The 17,938-nt window shown below is 42.1% G+C and overlaps 2 protein-coding genes across 5 annotated transcripts in view; both read left to right on the forward strand.

Moving 5' to 3' along the window:
- fbxo9 (F-box protein 9) overlaps positions 1 to 17,445 on the forward strand; it is a 63,380-nt gene extending 45,935 nt beyond the window's left edge. For 2 of the 4 annotated variants that reach the window (XM_078398917.1, XM_078398918.1), the window contains exons 9-13: positions 1,435 to 1,525; positions 6,159 to 6,254; positions 8,555 to 8,651; positions 9,358 to 9,515; positions 13,105 to 17,445. In XM_078398917.1, coding sequence (XP_078255043.1) covers positions 1,435 to 1,525; positions 6,159 to 6,254; positions 8,555 to 8,651; positions 9,358 to 9,515; positions 13,105 to 13,213 — 551 coding nt within the window. In that variant the 3' untranslated portion in view covers positions 13,214 to 17,445. The remainder of the gene's footprint in view (positions 1 to 1,434; positions 1,526 to 6,158; positions 6,255 to 8,554; positions 8,652 to 9,357; positions 9,516 to 13,104) is intronic. The other 2 variants (XM_078398915.1, XM_078398916.1) reach the window with 1 other exon arrangement.
- Positions 11,388 to 13,008, forward strand: bbip1 (BBSome interacting protein 1). The gene has a single exon (XM_078399997.1). It carries the CDS (start codon positions 12,588 to 12,590, stop codon positions 12,711 to 12,713), a length of 126 nt encoding a protein of 41 aa, XP_078256123.1. The 5' UTR covers positions 11,388 to 12,587; the 3' UTR covers positions 12,714 to 13,008.
- Positions 17,446 to 17,938: the final 493 nt, after the last annotated feature.

Raw genomic sequence — 17,938 nt, forward strand, 5'->3', positions numbered from 1 at the left:
TTCACACAAGCATTGTGGCTCATTGTGACAGCCACTACAAAATGTTCAGAATACTCCATCCATCTACAATAAGTCAGCATGTTATAATCCACAAGCTGCCTCTTTCTCCAAGTGAAACTCAAACACTTTTCCAATCTTGGAATGAGACAATCTAGTGTTATCATAACCTCATAAACTAATGATATTGGCAAAACCTTGGAACATTTGAGAACCTATTGTGTGGTGAAGAAAGACCAAAATGGATGAAGGGGGGAAAAGACAAATGTGTTGCAAAACAATAAATTTGTAATATAAAGTGAAATACCATTAACCTTTTCCAAGTTTAGTTTAGAGATGCAGTGCAGAAGCAGGCCCTTCGGCCCATCGAGTCCGCACCGACCAGCGGTCCCCGCGCATTAACACTATCCTACACACACTAGGGACAATTTACATTTATACCAAACCAATTAACCAAACCTGTACCTCTTTGGAGTGTGGGAGGAAACCGAAGATCTCAGAGAAAACCCACGGGGAGAACGTACAAACTCCCCGTAGTCGGGATCGAACCCGGGTCTCCAGCGCTGCAAGCAGTGTAAAGCAGCAACTCTACTGCTGCGCCACCGTGCCTCCCCTTTTAGTGTTTAGAAATGTTAGTGCCTGATGGTGACCTGTATAACAAGGGGAAGCTCCAGGTGTGAAAGTCGGACATTTCTGTTCAACAATGGTTTTACATATCTTAACGCAAATGTTCCAGTGTTTAACAAAAATGCAGGTCAAACAATCCACGGACACATTACTAACATCAACAAAATCAGGAATGTTAATGCTGATTTGTAAGAAACACGACTATCCGAAGATTCTGTTCAAAAGTGAATTTTTATGTTTTGTTTTAAATATCTCTTTTTCAGCTTATTTTCCTGGAATGTATTAAGCCCTTGACTGATTGAAGAGTTAGCAGAAACTGTCCTTGCCCAGCTGGGTACAGACATTGTGAATGTCCTTAGGCAGTTGATCACAGAGAGGCATATAGCCAAGTGCTGCCATGCCTCACCAAGTTCTAACTGTTCTTGGACATTGTTTTAGACTTTAGAGATACAGCGTGGAAACAGGCCCTTCGGCCCACCGAGTCTGCGCCAACCAGCCATCACCCACCTGCACTCGCACTTCCCTACACACTAGGGACCATTTACCATTTTTACTGAAGCCAATGAACTTACAAACCTGCACATCTTTGGAATGTGGGAGGAAAACAGAGCACCTGGGAAAAAAAACCACACGATCACCAGGAGAACATGTACAGGCAGCATTCGTAGTCTGGATCAAACCAGGGTCTCTGGCACTGCGGGGCAGCAACTCTACAGCTGTGCGACCCTGCCGCCCCTTGTTCTTGGACATATTAGTCAGAGGTATTTTGTAATTCTGGAGTACCTGCTAACAGTGTTGATGTTTGTTTAGGTGTATATATAAGTAAGACGACCTATGTACGTCAAGGAGAGGAATCGCTGGATGGCTTTTACAGGGCTTGGCATCAGGTGGAATATTACAGGTACATCACCTTTTCTGTATTCTAAAACAGGACATTTGAAGAGGATAGTATTTACATAACATAATATATATGCAGGTGTTTTTTTACCATGGATTTATTGCTTGCTGCAGTGATGTAATTTAAATCTTTTTTTATTTCAATCTTAAATTACCATTGAAAATGGAACCACGTGGGTTTTCTCCAGGTGCTCTGGTATCCTCCCACACTCAATTTTTAGGTTAATTGGCTTCTGTAAATTGTCGCTAGTGTGAAGGATATTGCTAGTGTACAGAGTGATCACTGGTCGGGGAGGACTCAGTGGGCCGAAGGGCCTGTTTCCATGCTGTATCTCTAAGGTAAATTCTAAAATAGATTTGTGCTTTTAGATATTCCAGGCATTCTTTTTAAATCCTTCAAATAATAAATAATGATATTCCTACTGCCCCTCAGACCGTCCAATGAAGGTTATGTACCAACAGATTACACTTATTCACAAAATGCTGGAGTAACTCAGCAGGTCAGGCGGCACCATTGGAATGTGGGAGGAAAACCCACGCGATCACCAGGAGAACATGTCAGCATCTCAGCGTCTCCTGAGATGCTGTCTGACCTGCTGAGTAGCTCCAGCATTTTGTGAATAAATACCTTCGATTTATACCAGCATCTGCAGTTATTTTCTTAGAACAGATTACACTTGATCTAGATAAAGACTCGGTCACCAAATGACTCAGTAGAATCAGCTAGTTTAGTTTAGAGATACAACGCGGAAATAGGCCCATCAGCCCACCAAGTACGCGCCAGCCAGTGATTCCTGTACACTAACGCTATCCTATATGTACCAGGGACAATTTACAATTATACCAAAACAATTAACCTATCGTGCACAATTATCTCGAATGCCAAATCTGTTATGGTGATGAAAGCTACTTCAACAGCAAATTTCAAAAAAGAACTGTGTAAATGCAGTAAACTCCATTGGATTGGACCGACTTTATAAGCAGCATCATTTATCTCGGTGCACACTAATGCAGGTCGTTGAGTTTACTCCTGCTTCAGCTGCCATTTCTCCCTTCGATTTGGGGGGAAAAGCATTACTTGTTAACCTGATTGTGTGTCTGATGTGATTGTCTGTGTACTGTTTGGCTTTTTTTTAAAAGAGGCTCTTGTTTCATTTTTAACCATTATAAACCTTGTTGATAGATGTGCATTGTACAGAAAGATGCTGTTTGGTCTATCTAGCTTGTGCAGTCTCTTCAAAAGATCTCTTTTCACTTGGGTCTACATTTTTTTTGGCATTTATGCAGGTCTTTTTTGAAAATTGCTGTTGAATTAGCTTTCATCACTTTAACAGATTTTGCACGGAAGATAATTGTGCATGGAAAAAAAATCCTCAGTCCTAATATAAATAATAAAAGTGATTTCTCAACTATGTCATCAACTTTGCTGCAGTTGGGAATAGTATTTGGTTATTTACTTGCAGGTACGCAGTTCCTTGAAAGTGGCATCACATATAGATAGGGTGGTCAAAAAGGCTTTCAACACATTGGCCTTCATCAGTCAGAGTAATGGGCATAGGAGTTGGAAGGTCATGTTGCAGTTATCTATGACATTGGTAAGGCCACATTTAGAGTATTGTGTTCAGTGCTGGGCACCATATTGTCGGAAAGATGTCAACCTCAAAAGGGTGCAAAGACCATTTACGAGGATGTTGCCAGGACTAGGGCATGAGCTGGGACTCTAATCCTTGGAGTGCAGGAGGATGAGGGGGGATCTTATAGGGGTGTATAAAATCATGAGTAAAATAGATCGGGTAAACGCACGGTCACTTGCCCAGTGTTGGGTAATCGAGAACCAGAGGACATAGGTTTAAGGTGAAGGGGAAAAGATTTAATAGCAATCTGAGGGGTAATTTTTTCACACAAAGGGTGGTGGGTGTATGGAACAAGCTGTCAGAGGAGGTAGTTGAGGCAGGGACTATTGCAATGTTTTAGAAACAATTAGACAGGTACATGGATAGGACAGGTTTAGAGGGATATGGGCCAAATACAGGTGAGACTGGTGCAGATGGGACCTGTTGGTCAGTGTGGGCAAGTTGAGCCGAAGGGGTGTTTCCACGCTGTATGACTCTGACTCTATGACTTACTGTATTTAAAAACCATCGTAATTTTCAACCACTTATGAGAGGCATAGATAGGGTAGGCTGTCAGAACTTTTTCCCAGGATGAAAATATCAAATATTAGGTGGTATGGCTTTAAGGTGAGAGGGGCAAAGTGTAAAGGAGATGTGCAGGACAGGTTTTTACACAGAGGGTGGTGGGGGCCTGCAACACACTGGTGGTGGTGGTGGCAGAGGCAGATACAATAGTAGCATTTAAGGGACTTTGGGTACTAACGTGGATATGCAGGGAATTGAAACATAGAAACATCGAAAATAGGTGCAGGGGGAGGCCGTTTGGCCCTTTGAGCCAGCCCATTCAATGTGATCATGGCTGATCATCCACAATCAATAACCCGTGTCTGCCTTCTCCCCATATCCCTTGATTCCACTAGCCCCTCGAGCTCTATCTAGGGGCTAGATTGAGGGTAATGAGTTATGTGCAGGTGGATAAGTGAATGTCTTTGATGCTGAGGCAATTTTATTTAAAAATATTGAAAACATTTAATCACATTGACATCTTTAAATGCAATTAAATAGATTGAATTTAACCGAATTAAATTTAAAAAAGGGTAATCAGATGTCTGCACTGGTCTCCAGTTAATAACGAGCTGATAAGAAAAGATCATTGAGGCAATCAGAATGTATGGGTCCATGTTTAATTCAGTTTTGATGCTAATGTACCATTGATTATTTTATCCTTTCAATGTGCAAGCTGAAGAATTGCAATATCAAACCACTGAAAGTCACTTCATTGGATTTAGTAACAGTTGAATTGTTAAATACTTCAAATACATTTTTAGCCCACAATTTGACATTGAATGGATACTGGGTAAGATTCAGTTTTGATTGACCACAATGTTGTCAATTTACAACTGAACATTAAGCAAATTGGTTGGAGCTTTGAGAAAGGAAAGAAATGTAGACAAACAGATTTCAAGCAGGCACAGCCAGTTTTACTCTGACATTCTCATGATGTAAGCTCAAGGTCGTGGCCCTTTGAGCTTTTGCCAGCTCATCAGTTCATAAATTATAGAGCACAATTAGTACGGGTGTCAGGGGTTATGGGGAGAAGGCATGACAATGGAGTTAAGTGGGAGAGATAGATCAGCCATGAATAGATGGCGGAGTAGACTTGATGGGCTGAATGGCCTAATTCTGCTCTTATCACATGACCTTAGGCCATTTGGCCCATCAATTCTCCTCCACCATTCAATCCTGACTGATCTATCTTTCCCTCTCAACTCCATTCACCTGCCTTCTCCCCATAACCCCAGACACCTGTACTGATCAAGAATCTTTCAATCTGCACCCTAAAAATATTCAATGACTTGGCCTCCACAGCCGTCAGTGGCAATGAATTCCACAGGTTCGCCTACCCTCTGACTAAAGAAATTCCTCCTCATCACCTTTCTAAAGGTACACCTTTTATTCTGAGGCTCTCACACTTGTGGAAAAATCAATCTCATTTCTTCACTTATTTCCATGCAATCTATTCTCACTCACATCATGCCCATTAGCTCCCCCAGAGCCATGCCACGGTTAATTTACAGCAGCCAATTAATCCACTAATCGGAACATCTTTGGGTGTGAGAGGAAACTTGTGCATCCGGGAGCAATCTATAAGGTCACAGGAAGAATGTACAAACTCCCCACGGACAGCACAGACAAGTTGGGTAGCTGAATCTATCATAGTGGCACCACCTGCTGAGTCACTCTGCAACCCTGCTTTGTTCTAGTTCAGCAATCATTTTTTGGTGTGTGATTCTATGAGTAAGTACATTTTGTATGCATGAATTCTTAGTTTATATTTCAGTGTGTTTGTGATCATTTCTTTCAACACTTAACCAAAGAAATATGTTGGCATTTTGCTGAATCTTGTTTTGTTTTATTGAGTTTGATTCCCAGTAAGGTTTGCGTAAAGGATACCTCGTGTCACAATTAATGTTTGAGTCATTCCACAATCAGCAAGAAAATATTTAGCAACCAAATAAACATTCAAAATGGAAATTGTCCGTGTTCATAAGTTATAGGAGCAGAATTAGACCATTTAGCCATTGATGGGAATTCCGCCCATCAAGTTTACTGTGCTTTTCATGGCTGATCTATCTTTCCCTCTCAGCCCCATTCTCCTGCCTTCTCCCCAAAGCCCCTGTCAAACTCCAACATAAAAATATCCATTGACTTGGCCTCCACAGCCTTCTGTGGCAATGAATTCCACAGATGCACCTACCCTCTGACTAAAGAAATTCCTCCTTATGTCCTTTCTAAAGGTGTGTCCTTTTATTCTGAGGCTATGCCCTTCAATGAGGTCCCCCCCTCCCCCAATCTTGCTAAACTCCAGCTAGTGCAGGCCCAGTGCCATCAAACTCTCAAATTGTAATTTCAAATCAAATATTTCCATTTAGGAATGCTGTCACTTCAATTTACAGTGTAAAGCCTCTTTTGAATACATGATTTACAATTATTGATCATTGTATAAAACTCTTATATAACCAGGTATGTGCGATTCTTCCCAGGTGGTCAGGCAATAATGCTGACCACACCAGAAGATCCTCAGTCCATTGTCCCCCGCTTATGCTGCAGGACTCCAAGGTAAGGATCGCAAGATAATATTATGATTGCAAGATATTAAATAATTCAGAAATTATCCATGCCGTGCATGACAAAGGAATGCTAGTGTTTGCAGCCTGTAATCCAGGAGAAGTACTGTTCATTTTGGATTGTTGGTTGTAGAAACAACAAACTGCAGGTGTTGGTTTACAAGAAAAGACGGAAAGTGCTGGAGTAACTCGGCGGGTCAGTTATTATCTCTTTGGGTCGGGACCCTGCCTCAGTGATGATTTGCAGACAATCAATCTGAAGAAGGGTCCCGACCTGAAACGTCACCTATCCAGGTTCTTCAAAGATGCCACCTGACCCGCCGAGTTACTCCAGCACTTTGTGTCTTTGATTTGGATTGTCAGTTCTATGAAGAACTTCTCAAAAAGCATGACAATCAATCTTCGTGCAGTTGCCTGTTAATGGTTCAAATGTGACAATTAACTGATGGAGTGTTTTACAAAGAAAAGCACACAGATCTTGACTTTATAGAGGGAAATGTGAGGTGTTGCATGTTCGGAAGTCTGACATGGCAGGACCGACACAGTGGATGGTATGGCTCTGGGGAGTATTGTGGAGCAAAGGGATCTCTGATTGCATGTACATAGTTCCTTGAAAGTGGTGTCACAGGTGAATAAGGTGGTCAAAAAGGCTTTCGGCACATTGGCCTTCAAGAGTATAGAAGTTGGGAGATCTTGTTACAGTTATATAAGACATTGGTGAAGCCACTTTTATGGCATTGTGTTCAGCGTTTGTGTTTAGTCACCATTTTATAGGAAAGATATCAAATTTGAAAGGGTTCAGAGAACCAGGATGTTGACAGGAGTTCCAGGGAAAGGTTGAGTAGGCTAGGGCTTTAGTCCTTGGAGCGCAGGAGGATGAGGGGTGATCTTACTGAAGTGTGCAAAATCATGAGAGGAATAGATCGGGTAAATGCCCAGAGTCTCTTGCCCAGAGTAGGGGAATTGAGAACCAGAGGACACAGGTTTAAGGTGAGGGGGGATAGATTTAACGGGAACATTTTTTGCATGAAGGGTGGTGGATATATAGAATGAACTGCTAGAAGAGGTGGTTGAGGCGTGTGCTATCGCAACATTTAAGAAACATTTAGATAGGTACATGGATAGGGTAGGTTTGGATGGATATAGGTCAAACGCAGAGAGGTGGGACTAGTGTAGAACGTACATGTTGGTCGGTATGGGCAAGGTGCACCAAGAGGCCTGTTTCCACACTGTATGACTCTATGACTCTATAGACGTCCAGAGTACAAAATAAAAAAGTTAAATATTTTTGAAATTGCATTTTGGCTTCCAGCTGGAGTATTGCAACCAATCCTACACATCCTTCATGAAGTGTAATGGAAAGACCTTGAAGAGGGTGCAAAATAGATTTAAGCATCAGTTGTGTGAAAAGACCAAGGATGTGAAAATTGTTGTCCTTGCACAAAGAAGATTAACTGGTTCACAATCATGAATACCTCTGAACAGTTGTCACAACTTGTCCCAAAAAGACAACTTCAGTGTTTAACGGGCCTGAGGACACTGTTCTCAGTGGACCAGGTCTGATGAAGGCTCACCCATTCTTCTCTCCAGAAATACAGCTCCAGCTCTTTATGTTTATCTTCAATGTTCCAATATTCTATGGGATTTTGAGTGAACACCAGAGTTTAAATAATAACTTATTGTGTATTTATATTGTGTACACTGCGTGCTATTTTGTGATTGATTTTGCGGTTTGATAATCTTGCATGTTACTTTGAGAAGATGAAACCAAATTGTGGGCGTCTCATAAAATAAAAATTGGAAATTAGATGTATTACTTTAAAAAGGCACAAAGTGCAAGAGTAACTCAGTGGGTCAGGCAGCATCTCTGGAGAACATGGATGGGTGACTTTTCGGGTCAGGAAGTTCACAAGTTCTAGGAGCAGATTTAGGCCATTCGGCCCATCAAGTCCATTCCGCCATTCAATCATGGGTGATCCATCTTTCCCTTTCTACCCCATTCTCCTGCCTTCTCCCCATGACCACTGACACCTGTACTAATCAAGAAGGGTGCTGACCCAAAAAGCCACCCATCCATGTTCTCCAGAGATGCCTCCTGATCCACTGAGTTACTCCGGCAGTTTATATCTTCTTTTGTGAACCATCATCTACAGTTCCTTGTTTCTACATTAAAATAAAGCAAGTACATTTAAAGCCTAATCATATTATTTTAATTTGTCCTGAAATAGTTTGTTACATTAATGTTATGGAACGTTATGGCTGAATTGCTCAAGACTTCTTTATGTCTCATAGAATCGATGCTATCCTCTTTGGTCACTTCCGTCTGTCCCAGGAAACTGATAATCAAACCAAAGTATTTGTTGTTCTGGCAAAGAAGAAGAAAGAGGAGGTAGGTGTTACATGACAAGTTTAGGGGTGACACCATGGCGGTAGAGTTGCTGCATAGGTTTATGGTGAGGGGGCAGAGATTTAATAGGAACCTGAGGGGTAACTTTTTTTCACACGTGGGTGAATGGAAAAGGCTACTGGAGGAGGTAGTTTAGGCAGGTACTATTGCAACGTTTAAGAAACATTTAGACAGGTACATGGATAGGGCAGGTTTGGAGGGATGTAGGCCAAATGCAGGCAGGTGGGATGAGTGTGTACGAGTCGGTTTGGACAAGTTGGGCCGAAAGGCCTGCTACCTCGCTCTATGACTAGGAAGAGATACGAAATGTTAGTGTTATTAAAAACAGAAAATGCTGGAGACATTCAGCAGGTCAGGCAGCATGCGTGGAAATTAGGAACAGCCCTAATAGGGTCCCGGACTTGAAACGTTAATTGTTTCTCTTTCTGCAGATGCTGCCTGATCTACTGAGTCTCCCCAGCATTTTCCGGTCTTATTTCCGAAATCCAGCATGTGCAATTTTTTTTTTTTCGTTATGTATTCCTTTACTGTAGTTATGTAAAATTATAATTTTAAAAAGTAGCTACTTATTCTAGTTGCTATATAAATGTGCAGTCAAGAATGACGAGCAGCAGATATAATTCGGAATTAATGTTCGTATTGGGAAGAAGTGTTCATTTTTTTAAATCATGATTTACTTTTAAAACAGAAGGTGCCAGAATATCAGAAGTACCGATATTACCGTCGAGCTGCTGCTTCTGCCGAGATTGAGCATAATTTTCATATTGGGTTACAACTTGCTTCCAGTGGTCGACAGCGATTTAACAAACTGGTCTGGCTTCATCACTCATGTCTGGTTATCTATAAGTGAGTATCAGCAAGTGCTCTTGTGATGGCATTTTGTAATCTTCCTTCAGGAGGATGTATTTATCTCTCCGACACTGGGGGTGAGAGTTCCACATCGTTTGAATATACCAGCACTTCTTGTTTAGTTTTGAGATACAGCATGGAAACAGGCCCTTCGGCCCACCGAATCCACGCCGACCAACGATCACCCATTCACGCAGTTATCCCATGTTATCCCGCAGTAGGATAGGATGAAAGGTTGTCCGAGGGTCTCCTTTCGATAGATAGTAGCTCAGGACCGCTCTCTAGTTGGTGATAGGATGGTTCAGTTGCCTGATAACATCAGGGAAGAAACTGTTCCTGAATCTGGAAGTGTGCGTTTTCACACTTCTGTACCCCTTGCCTGTTGGGGGAAGAGGGAGTGATCGGGGTGAGACTGGTTCTTAATTATGCTGCTGGCCTTGTTGAGCAGAACCACCAGCCATGCTTGGTGATGGACCTTCAAGTGCGGAGGCCAGAGTGCGTTCCATCTCCTTGCTACTTGTGGTTCTACATGGAGGAGCATTAATTCTGTAGTTAGAGTACAGTAGGTTGGGATCTGAAGGAGGCCTCCTTGCCTGAGTTTTACTTGCCTGCATGGGTCTGTAATCAGTGTTCATAATTCTCAAAGCCAATCCTCCATCACCCATATACCACTGGTGGGACGGTGATACCAAGAGTACCGTGAACGTCCGATCACCAGCCATTTTAATTTTAATATTCTAACTGTTGTGCTCTAGTTTGGTTTGGAAATACAGCTGGGGGAATAAAACAGGCCCTTTGGCCCACCGAGTCCACGCCAACCAGCGATGCACTATCCTACACACACCAGGGACAATTTTACAATTATACCAAGCCAATTAACCTACAAACCTGCATGTTTTTGGAGTGTGGGAGGAAACCGGAGCACCCAGAGAAAATCCATGCAAGTCACAGGAAGAACGTACAAACTCCGTACAGACAGCACCCTTAGTCAGGATCGAACCTGGGTCTCTGGTGCAGTGAGGTAGCAGCTCTGCCCCTGCGCCAACATGCCACCCAAATGTTGTGCTGTTGCGAGTAAGAAATTCATTGTTCCATTTCGGGACATATGACAATAAAACACTCTTGACTCTTGCCTCTCCATCCCACTCTCACTGTGAACTTGTCTGTGGTTTCCTGGCACTGATATAACTGGGCCTAATGCAAGCTTGATGAACAATGCCTTCGGTCTGGGCACATTGCATGCTTCTGCACTCATTGCCCAATTCACCAACTTCAGCCAACTCACTTCCACTATCAGAAGTGGCCATTTCTGCTCTAGGTCATTCATCTGTAACATTGGTCCAGTTTGGCTCTCTCCGCTGCGCACACTGAGCACTTACAGCTCTGCATTCCAGAGCTTTTATATTCATTTTATGTTATAGCTTCCTTTGTGTGATTGTTCTTCCCCTCCACCTCCCCCCCCCCAGCATTACCCTCCCCCATCCCACTCCTCTCTCCCCTCCTCTATTTTTTCTCTCGTCTTGTTTTTTCTCTTGCTCTCTTTGCAGTTTTCTCCCGCTCTCTTTCTATCTCTCAGACTGTCCTCATTCACATCTCATCCGATAACTTTGTCAGCATGCACCACGCGGTGGCGCAGCGGTAGAGTTGCTGCCTTACAGCGCCGGAGACCTGGCTTTGATCCTGACTACGGGAGCTGTCTGTGCAGAGTTTATACGTTCTCTTTGTGATCGCGTTGGTTTTCTCAGGGTGCTTTGGTTTCCTCCCACGCTCTAAAGACATAAAGGGTTGTAGGTTAATTAGCATCGGTAAAATTATAAATTGTCCCTAGTGTGTAGGATAGTGCTACACACTAGCCGTGGACTCGGTGAGCCAAAGGGCCTGTTTCCTTGCTGCATCTATCAACTAAACTAAGTTAAGCAGCGTATCCTCTGGTAAAAATTGTTACCGGTACTCCCTTTGTCCACATCCCTTCTCAGTCCCATCTGCAGATTTCTCCCTTTCGCTATTCTCACGGAAGGAGTCTTCATACTCAAACAGTGATCTTTGTTTCTCTTTCCACGTATGTCGTCGAGCCTGCTGTTTCCAGCACTTCCTGTTTTTATTATTTTGCTTGACTTGACTTGTTGCCACATACCCGTGAAAGTCAACTGGGCTGGGTGGAACTTTGCCTTTAGCTTTTAGTGCTAATTACACTCTGATAACATATCCTAAAGTGCTGGTGTCTTCCTTATTCCTACATTTAAACTGACAATATCTTAATCTTTGGAATGCCTCTGATATGTTTTGAGGTAATTTAATGACGTGAAGTGCCTTTGCATAATGTTGTTATTTTGCTCTCTTTTGTTTATAATTAACATAGTGATTTCCTTTCTTAAAGTAAACCGTCTAACAGGCCATTCTTCAATTATGCAATGTGCCTGTTACATTATTTGCTGTTTGCTTTCAATTTATTCATTTTATTCTGAGAAAAAATGTATTCACTCAAAGTTTCAGATGATTTAAGTACTGAGCTAGTTCACTGAAAAACTGTTCAGGCAGCAAAGGGTGGTAGAATTTCCTGTAATAGGTTGGTTACCTTTCTCGACTGCAGATAATCGTGGAAGAATTCCTATTGGAATGTGCGGCACGGTGGTGCAGCAGTAGAGTTGCTGCCTTACACCACCAGAGACCTGGGTTCAATCCTGACTACGGGTGCTGTCACACTCCGAAGACAGACAAGTTTGTACGTTAATTGGCTTTGGTAAAATTGTAAATTGGCCCGAGTGTGTGTAGGATAAAGCTAGTGAACGGGAATCGCTGGTTGGTGTGGACCCGGTGGGCCAAAGGGACTGTTTCCTCACTGTATCTCTAAACTAAAACTAAATTAAACTAATAGTTTCAAAAGAAATCCAGGGGCAGTGCGGCCACTCTCCGCGCACGGGGCGGTTGGAGACGCCAGCGCCGCTTTGGCAGCTCCGGGAAATTAAACATTGCTAATTGTGAACGGGATTAACAATGCCTGAAGTAAAGTCCATATTTTGAGAAGTCCTTCCGAAACAAGGTCAACTCTCCTTCGAGGATACCCCAACTATGGTACTCTGCAAACCAAAACTGCTGCCACTTAAATCAGTAACATCGGAGAAGATGGAGAAAATGCAAATGGAAGCAGAGGCGACCAGACGGCAACAGGAGCTAGCACAAAGACAACAGCAGTAGGATGACTTCACACACCTCTGTTATATCTGTAAAACCATCCACAATGGCATTCCTAATAAACCTGTAATAAAATTGTAATGTTTCTTTAAAAAAAACATATATATATATATATATAGTTACTGATATTTAAACATCCAATCTTCAAGTTGTAAATAATGTATGTAGAAACAGGGAACTGCAGCTGCTGGTTTATAAAAGAAGACAGAAAGTTCTGGAGAAACTCAGTGGGTCAGGCAGCATCTGTGGAGAACATGGATTTCGGGTCGAGACCCTTATTGAAACTGATTGTAGTGGTGGGGGGGAGGAAACATTGATATTGAAAATTATTAGGGAATTCTACTTCTACTGCAAGGTTTGCAGAATGTGTCTAATTTATACATTTCTTTTTTAGGTCAACGGGAGAGACTGCCGTTTCCACGTTTGATATCGATAAAATGTACACACCCTTGTTCTTCGCTCGTGTGAAGAGCTTCACAGCATTTGCTGAAACACCTCTTTAACTTGACCTAATCTTGTTGGTTTAAATTTATATATTCATTGTAAAGTTCCTTTTGCATGAGTAGAATGATATTAACTCTACTTCAGGAATTGCAATCTGAGCTTTAATAGGACATTGCCGTGTGAGTACTTTTTATAAAAAGGTGCTAGGAATATTGCAAGAAAATTGGATCTGAAATCTCTATCAAAGTTTAAATGCACTATGTCATTGATATGAATGATATCATTCAGAAATCTGTAATTAGGCTTGGGCTGCATAAATATTAGAGAATAAACTTTGATGCTGTTCTCATTGGTGACAATGTTTTAATTTTATTGCCCATATATCAATATTGGCAGAATTTTTACACTGTGTTGCCAGAATGTATTCTTCAGTGAAATGTCTCATTTTTATTACAGGTTGAATAATTCATGTTATTGTGACTTCTTACTTCAAAGCTTTAATGGATTTAGAGTTTTTTTATAATGTACTTAAATTGAAATTATGTTTGGATATTGAGATAACTAAATGTTTTCTTCCAAATCGTTTTACTGTATCTTTTTTGTGTTTTCAACCTCTGTTTCTCAGTCCATGACATTTTAAATATATGGCAAAGTCTTAAACTAAACCTCAGGCTGGTTTTGTTCAAATTCAACATCGAAATTCTTTCATTTGCTAAATGCCCACATATTAACTAATACGTCATGTGGGGAAAACAGCCAGCATAATCAAAGACCTTTCTCGTCCCAGTCATTTCTCCTACCATTTTGAGTAAAAACAAGCAAGCTATCTTTATTAATTTAGAATAAGTGGTGGCAAATTGGCACATTGCACTAGCTAAATATCAAAGCAACTCGACTATAGTCCTTACTAAAATTTAATTCATCTCGGACTTTAGGATGTATCTTTAAAGCTTTGTTTTAATTAGTTTAGTTTAGAGATACAATGCGAAAACATGCCCTTCAGCGCATGGAGTCCACGCCGCCCAGCAATCCCTACACACTAACACTATCCCGCACACACTAGGGACAATTTTCCAGTGCTCCCGGAGAAAATTCACACAGGTCACGGGGAGAAAGTACAAACTCCGTGCAGACAGCACCCGTAGTCAGGATGGAACCCAGGTCTCTGGCGCTGTAAGGCAGCAACTCTATCGCTGTGTCACCGTACCGTGGTGTTCGGCTGTAAGTCAGAATGTATAACATTTGCCGTGTAGAGTTTTTTAATGGAATCACTAACCTCAAGAAAACACAATTGTGTGACATTTAATAACATTTTGATATAATACATTATAATTTTCCAAATGTAAGTAATATAATAAAACCTCACAATGACGTGCTTACAATCAAGTAAAGGCACGAAAGCAAACTTTTTGTTTTCCAGAAGCTGCCCTATATCTGTGTGGGTGGAAAGTTTTAGTTGAGTGGTACATTTGTGCAGTGTCTGGCATTCGAAGGCGGTTCTGATTTCAAACACGTCTTGAGGCAAATCTAAGGATAAGTGGATGGCACAGCTGTGAGAGTCACTACTACCACTGGACGATGGCTCCAGTTTTACCCACATCCCAAAAGACTGAGGGTCAGTAGGTTTCTAAGGTTACTGTAAGTTGCACTGAGTGGTAGCATCTAAGGGACATTGACAGGCATGTGGAATTAACTTCAACAAGGTCGAGTGTAAATGGTTAGTTGATGGTTGGCATGGACTCTGGGCCGAGATGCCTGCTTCCTTGCTGCTGTATCTCTTTGACTGACTACTAGAGCACTTTTGATCAGAGTGAAGAATTACCCAAAGACCTTGCTTTCAGACATTCTCTGAGATATTTCCAACACAAGATTGGATTCATTATTATTAGATTGGAGTACAGGCAAGGCAAGGCCTGTACTCGCTGGAGTTTAGAAGGATGAGGGGGGACCTCTGAAACTTCCCGAATTGTGAAAGCGTAGATATTGTGAATATAGGGAGGATGTTCCACTGGTGGGAGAGTCTAGGGCCAAAGGTCATCGCCTCAGAATTTTAGAACATTCCTTTAGAAGGAGATGAGGAATTTCTTTAGTCATGGGTGGTGAATCTGGAATTCTGCCACAGAGGACGGTGGAGACCAAGTCAATGGATATTTTTAAGGCAGAGATAGATACAGTGCCCTCCGTAATGTTTGGGACAAAGACCCATCATTTATTTATATGCCTCTGTACTCCACAATTTGAGATTTGTAATAGAAAAAAACCACATATGGTTAAAGTGCACATTGTCAGATTTTAATAAAGGCCATTTTTATACATTTCAGTTTCACCATGTAAAAATCACAGCAGTGTTTATACATCGTCCCCCCATTTTAGGGCACCATAATGTTTGGGACACAGCAATGTCATGTAAATGAAAGTAGTCATGTTTAATATTTTGTTGCACATCCTTTCCATGCAATGACTGCTTGAAGTCTGCGATTCATGGACATCACCAGTTGCTGGGTGTCTTCTCTGGTGATGCTCTGCCAGGCCTGTATTACAGCCATCTTTAGCTTATGCTTGTTTTGGGGGCTAGTACCCTTCAGTTTTCTCTTCATTTTTGCTCAATTGAGTTCAGATCGGGTGATTGACTTGGCCACTCAAGAATTGACCATTTTTTAGCTTTGAAAAAACTATTTTGTTGCTTTAGCAGTATGTTTGAGATCATTGACTTGCTGTAGAATGAACCGCCAGCCAATGAGTTATGAGGCATTTGTTTGAACTTGAGCAGATAGGATATGTCTAAACACTTCAGAATTCATTATGCTACTACCATCAGCAGTTGAATCATTAATGAAGATAAGTGAGCCTGTACCTTTAGCAGCCATACATGCCCAGGCCATTAATACCCCCACCACTGTGTTTCACAGATCAAGTGGTATGCTTTGGATCTAGGGCAGTTCATTCTCTCCTCTATACTTTGCTCTTGCCATCACTCTGATATAAGTTAATCTTCACCTCATCTGTCCACAAGACCTTCTTTCCAGAACTGTGGTAACTCTGTTAAGTACTTCTTGGCAAACTGTAACCTGGTCAATCCTATTTGTGCTGCTAACCAGTGGTTTGTATCTTGCATTGTAGCCTCTGTATTTCTGTTCATGAATTCTTCTGCGGACAGTGGTCATTGACAAATCCACACCTGACTCCTGAAGAGTGTTTCTGATCTGTCGAACAGGTGTTTGAGGATTTTTCTTTATTATAGAGAAAATTCTTCTGTCATCAGCTGTGGAGGTCTTTCTTGGCCTGCCAGTTCCTTTGCGATTAGTAAGCTCACCATTGCTCTCTTTCTTCTTAATGATGTTCCAACAGCTGATTTTGGTAAGCCTAAGGTTTAGCTGATGTCTCAAAAGGGCCTGTCCCACTTAGGCGATTATGTAGGTGACTGTCATGGTCGTAGCAGCGACTGGACCCCCCACGACAATGTCTACGACAAGCTACAACAACCTACCACCTAGTCGATGTCAAGCTACGGCAAGCTACCGACAACCGGCGACCCAATCGTCGCGAGTAGAACGTCCACCTACGACAACCTATGACCACACAGGCGACAACCGAAGTCAACCAACGTCCACCCGCGACAAGCTATGACAAGCTACGACCCTGTCGGCGACAACTGAAGACAATTCACGTCATTTTGGCCTCCGGTTTTGACAGCCGGTACCTGTCGCCGGTTGAAGTAGGTTGACGTAGGTAGTCACCAATGGAATTCACCGAAGTCAGCACCGGCGACAACCTACGTCACCTGGCAACAACCTACGACTGCACCTACTTCAGGAGACTCGAGCTACACTCATTGGCGTCAAACCCATTGTCGCCTAAATTTTTTCAACATTCTGAAAATCCAGCGGCGACCAGAAAGGCACTACGACTCTTTGGAGACGACTCACGACCATAACAGGCAACACCCCAGCGACCAGATGGTGACAGCCTAGTCGCCTAAAAAACCGCATAAGTGGGACAGGCCCTTAACAGTTTTATTCTTGTTTCTCAGTCTCATAATGGCTTTTATTGGCACAGCTTTGGTCCTCATGTTGATAAACAGCAATAAAAGTTTCCAAAGGTGATGGAAAGACTGGAGGAAAGACTAGGTGCTGAGAGTTCTCTTATACCTGCATTAAGGAGACAATTAAACACACCTGAGCAATTACAAACGCCTGTGAAGCCATGTGTCCCAAACATTAGGGTGCTCTGAATTGGGGGGACCATGTATAAACACAGCTGTAATTTCTACATGGTGAAACCAAAATGTATAAAAATGGCCTTTATTAAAGTCTGACAACGTGCACTTTAACCGCATGTGATTTTTTTTCTATTACAAATCTCAAATTGTGGAGTACAGAGGCAAATAAATAAATGATGGGTCTTTGTCCCAAACATTATGGAGGGCACTGTAGATTCTTGATAAGTAAGGGTATCAGGGGTTATGGGGAGAAGGCAGGGGAATGGGGTTAGGAGGGAAAAATAGATCAGCCATGATTGAAAGCCGGAGTCGACTTGATGGGCCAAATGGCCTAATGCTGCTCCTATCACATGAGCATAATACTGAAAGCGGGAAAAGTAGGGATAGAAAATGTACTCTTGACTCTCTGAGGTTTTAAATATGTAACATGCCAAGGCTTTCCGTGTGAAACAAAGTGTTGGAATAGGTTTAATTCGAGGGCAACGTCTATAATGGTATGTAATTTATGAATTCATCGCACCCTAAGTAAGTGTGACCCTTTTACATTCAGCTATTGCGAATATTT

This window comes from Rhinoraja longicauda, chromosome 5 (assembly GCF_053455715.1).
Source record: "Rhinoraja longicauda isolate Sanriku21f chromosome 5, sRhiLon1.1, whole genome shotgun sequence".
Lineage (NCBI taxonomy): Eukaryota > Metazoa > Chordata > Chondrichthyes > Rajiformes > Arhynchobatidae > Rhinoraja > Rhinoraja longicauda.

Coding starts and splice junctions, on each gene's coding strand:
- bbip1 (XM_078399997.1), top strand. CDS start 12,588: ATGGTACTCTGCAAACCAAAACTGCTGCCACTTAAATCAGTAACATCG.